General features: G+C 34.3%; 1 protein-coding gene across 1 annotated transcript; it reads left to right on the plus strand.

Annotated features, from left to right (window-relative positions):
- Positions 1-5: 5 nt before the first annotated feature.
- On the plus strand, positions 6-1,350 carry LOC108356013 (protein disulfide-isomerase TMX3-like; the record flags this gene model as incomplete). The annotated part of the gene is made up of 2 exons (XM_017607141.1): positions 6-590; positions 652-1,350. Coding segments are annotated over 2 exons (972 nt in total), but the record flags the coding sequence as incomplete, so codon positions are not given.
- Positions 1,351-1,922: the final 572 nt, after the last annotated feature.

Consider the following 1,922-nt stretch of genomic DNA (forward strand, 5'->3'; position numbering starts at 1 on the left):
GCAGCGCAAAGTATGTGTATAATGGTGATCGCACTAAGGAAGAATTGGTTGATTATGCTCTGCGTATGAGTGGTCCTCCCGTACAGCTAGTTACACGCCCCGAAAGTGTTGATATGCTTAAGGGTTCTCACACTATATTCTTTATTTTCGTTGGCCAACAAGAGGGTATTTTGTGGGAATCGTATTATGCCGCTGCAGAGAATTATCAAGAATATGGATTTTTCTATGCAACCTCGCCGGATATAGCATCACAACATTTCGATTTTGAGCATTTACCAGCCCTGCTGGTTTACAAAGATGAGCAACATTATGTATATCCACATGCACATGTCGTAGACACCATGGAGGGCACCGAAATTAATGAAACGGTTCATCATTGGGTGAATGTTGAGAGATTTACAACTTTTCCGAAAATCACGCGCTTCAATATAAATCAGTTAATGCTTACGAAGAAGTATCTTGTTGTAGCCGTAGTAGAGGAGGACAAACTAAACCAAGTAGCTACACATGAACTAGAATTCCGTGACATGGTTGAAGCAGTTATTCGTAAGCATCGCGATAGATATCATGATAAATTTCAATTTGGATGGGTAAGTGCGTACAAATTCATACAAACTATACCTCCTTATTAATTTTAAATATAATTTTTAGATTGGCGAACCTGGTATAGCACACTCTATTATATTGGATACATTGCCTACTCCTCATTTAATCGTGATCAACTCTACAACCCAACATCATTACATACCAGACGATGAACCACTAAAAATTACACCGCAAGCACTTCACATCTTCCTAGAGTCGATTCATAATGAAAGCGCTACTCCACTAGGCGGCGACACTTACTTTGTACGACTACGACGCGCATTTTTCGAAGCTAAGAAGGGATTGCGTGACATGTGGCAGGGCAATCCTGTACTTACTACTGTCATATTTGGATTGCCATTTGGATTTTTGTCACTCATTTTATATTCCATATTTTGTGGAGATTGCTTCGTGGCCTCAGACGAAGAAGATGATCACGAGAAGACAGAGTAAACTTTACGTAAAAAAAGCTTCCGCTTTTTAGAGCATTTAATTAGAACATTCATTTGAATTAATTTATATTTTCTAGTCTACTTAAATTGGTTTGTAGTTTAATTTATAGGTGCCATGTAAATTTGTTTTATATTCTTGTGTACATGTAAGAAACAAACTAAACACAAAAATATGTTATTATTTTTATTAGTTTTATAGATGCGAATGTTTGATAGGAATAAAAAATTGCAATATATTTTACATTCCAACATCTTGCATGCGTATTTGACCAAAAATAAAACGTTCGATACTGAAATATTGAGAAAAACTAAATCTCTTATTTCTTTACTGAAGTCTGTGATATTAAGGTTTTTAATAACACATGGAAGCATCTCAGATATTAAGTCGAAGAAATAATACCGATTCTAGATTTTGTCTTTGGTAGATCAATTATCATTTTAGTACAACTACGTTTTGAAAAGTCTTCATAACTGTTGATTACGGTTCGACGGTTACGCAGTTGTAGAAACGCTTGATTTAAAAACCTGCATTATTAAAGGATGGTGATTTATTGTGTGATATGAAAACTTTCATTTGCACATTTATTAATTATTCATATTTTTAATTTGTATCAAGTATTTCTAGCATTAAAAATAAAACTTAGTTTTGCATAATGATCTGAAACGATACTAAAAATTTGCAATCATTAGCGCTGGCAAAAAAAATAGTGAATGGCCACGCGGTTATATTGAAAGCTGCTTTAACTTATAACATCATAATTTTCTGCGAGGGGCAAATAATCGTAAATAAGAGAATGACACATTTAATTCTTAAGTGAATAAATACGTATATCTATAATGTTGCATTGATTAGATTTTAAGCCACTGTCATACATATGTAGCCCT

Source organism: Rhagoletis zephyria, unplaced genomic scaffold (genome assembly GCF_001687245.7).
Source record: "Rhagoletis zephyria isolate East Lansing unplaced genomic scaffold, Rhagoletis_zephyria_1.1 Rzeph_scaffold_53040, whole genome shotgun sequence".
Lineage (NCBI taxonomy): Eukaryota > Metazoa > Arthropoda > Insecta > Diptera > Tephritidae > Rhagoletis > Rhagoletis zephyria.